The 2,500-nt window shown below is 51.5% G+C and overlaps 1 protein-coding gene across 1 annotated transcript in view; it reads right to left on the bottom strand.

Moving 5' to 3' along the window:
- The window catches only part of srgap1a (SLIT-ROBO Rho GTPase activating protein 1a), a 116,615-nt gene that overhangs the window by 27,253 nt on the left and 86,862 nt on the right, over positions 1-2,500 (bottom strand). Inside the window, exon 12 of the mRNA XM_076299220.1 lies at positions 83-160. Within this exon, the coding sequence (XP_076155335.1) occupies positions 83-160 (78 nt within the window). The remainder of the gene's footprint in view (positions 1-82; positions 161-2,500) is intronic.

Below are 2,500 nucleotides of genomic sequence, written 5' to 3'. Positions count from 1 at the left end.
AGAAATACGCTGTGTGTGTGTGTGTGTGTGTGTGTGTGTGTGTGTGTGTGTTTTTGAATGAAAGACTATAGCGTGGCCCCACCTCTCTCAAAAGAGTTCTTAATGTCGTTGACCTCCACTTGAGAGCCGGACACGCGGAAGATGCCCTGATGCTGCAGACCTGCGGGAGAGAGAGAGAGAGAGAGAGAGAGTGAGAAGATGCCCTGATGCTGCAGGCCTGCGGGAGGGGAAGAGAGAGAGAGAGAGAGAGAGAGAGAGTGAGAAGATGCCCTGATGCTGCAGGCCTGCGGGAGGGGAAGAGAGAGAGAGAGAGAGAGAGTGAGAAAGAGAGAGAGAGTGAGAAGATGCCCTGATGCTGCAGGCCTGCGGGAGGGGAAGAGAGAGAGAGAGAGAGAGAGAGAGAGAGAGTGAGAAGATGCCCTGATGCTGCAGGCCTGCGGGAGGGGAAGAGAGAGAGAGAGAGAGAGAGAGTGAGAAGATGCCCTGATGCTGCAGGCCTGCGGGAGGGGAAGAGAGAGAGAGAGAGAGAGAGAGAGTGAGAAGATGCCCTGATGCTGCAGGCCTGCGGGAAGGGAAGAGAGAGAGAGAGAGAGAGAGTGAGAAAGAGAGAGAGAGTGAGAAGATGCCCTGATGCTGCAGGCCTGCGGGAGGGGAAGAGAGAGAGAGAGAGAGAGAGTGAGAAAGAGAGAGAGAGTGAGAGCGAGAGAGAGTTTCAACTTCATGTCCAAATCTCCCGACTGGACAGTCACACAGACCAGAGCAGCGTAGAAAGAAGAGAATGTCAAAGAGACAGAGGCTTTCAAATAGACCCATTTATTCTTCAGAGAGACAGACAGAGATAGACAGATAGCTAGAGAGAGGGATAGAGAGAGAGTGATAGAGAGAGAGAGTGATCGAGAGAGAGAGAAAGGGAGAGAGAAGAAGAAGAAAACACTAATGAGAGAGTTCAGCCTGAGGATATGTTCATCAGATGAGTTCTCTTGTACTCCGTTCAGCTAAAGAAGATTGGCTCTCAGGGTCCCCCTCTAGTTGGGAAGCACAATAATGAATTATCTAAATATGTGTCTTCTGCAACTAAGTATGAACATAACTCTGATACAATATAGAGGCAATGCACCAACAGCAGTCTGTAGAAAGAGCATAGCAGCTCTTTTGCGTTTCGCTTTCGGAGGGGGAGGGCGGGGCAGTTTCCTCCCCGAAGCTAGTAAGTTGCTACAGTAGGTCAGTAATCCCCTACAGAGGGCCACTCCTCAGACAATGGCCGAAGTGCCATCAAAATGATTTTGGAAACATTATGTTAAGGTCAAAAAAAACTATTAAGGGTGCCTTTAAGACAGCAGCAGTGAGGTACAGAAAAAACAAAAACAATCTGTTCTACCTAGCTCGAGTTGCTGCAGCCAACGGCTAGAGCTACCAGGCAGCTATGCTGCTAGACTCTAAGGGGCATGTTCATGAGCCCCCATGTTCATGCCCCCAGAGTGTAACACTGTAGCTGTCCAGAGTACAGATGGAGCCCTTTGCTGGACTCTGAGCTGTGCAGATGGAACCCTAAGCTGGACTCTGAGCTGTGCAGATGGAGCCCTAAGCTGGACTCTGAGCTGTGCAGATGGAGCCCTAAGCTGGACTCTGAGCTGTGCAGATGGAGCCCTAAACTGGACTCTGAGCTGTGCAGATGGAGCCCTAAGCTGGACTCTGAGCTGTGCAGATGGAGCCCTAAACTGGACTCTGAGCTGTGCAGATGGAGCCCTAAGCTGGACTCTGAGCTGTGCAGATGGAGCCCTAAGCTGGACTCTGAGCTGTGCAGATGGAGCCCTAAGCTGGACTCTGAGCTGTGCAGATGGAGCCCTAAGCTGGACTCTGAGCTGTGCAGATGGAGCCCTAAGCTGGACTCTGAGCTGTGCAGATGGAGCCCTAAACTGGACTCTGAGCTGTGCAGATGGAGCCCTAAGCTGGACTCTGAGCTGTGCCAGGCTCCACTGCTCGTCTCTGGGCTCACGTGCCAGGCTGTTGTACGTTCAAGAGAGAGGTCAAGGGTCAACACGAGCTTCATTAGCCTCTTCTGACCTGTCCTTGGTTCAGTACTCTCGGGTTTGGGCGCTGGCACTCTTCACAGCCACCAATTACCTAAATCCTCCCAATCCTCCTTTACTGTAAACGCACTTGGCTACTGAGAGTGTCTTTTTCTGAGTCCTGGAGCATATGTGTGACATGTGTCTACTTTGTACATGTGTATGTGTGTGTGTGTGTGTGTGTGTGTGTGTGTGTGTGTGTGTGTGTGTGTGTATGTGTGTGTGTATGTGTGTGTGTGTGTGTGTGTGTGACAGAGAGAGAAAGAGGCTTGGCCGTTGGCAAATGCTTCACAACAAGCTGTAAACCGGCTGGAATGCGTGACGGTCAGGGACCCTGGCCAGTGGAACGCGTGGAACGCAACAGACGCCTGCCACAAGGAAAACAGACACATCGATGCAGCCCCGCCCCTGAATATATTATATAGCCGACT

This window comes from Alosa pseudoharengus, unplaced genomic scaffold, assembly GCF_046254945.1.
Source record: "Alosa pseudoharengus isolate Yale_2024_CS ecotype anadromous, Long Island Sound unplaced genomic scaffold, YU_APseudo_1.1 YU_APseudo_1.1_scf_10, whole genome shotgun sequence".
Taxonomy (NCBI): Eukaryota; Metazoa; Chordata; class Actinopteri; order Clupeiformes; family Clupeidae; genus Alosa; species Alosa pseudoharengus.
Note: the sequence above shows the minus strand (reverse complement) of the source record. Positions and strands in the feature narration are given on the sequence as shown.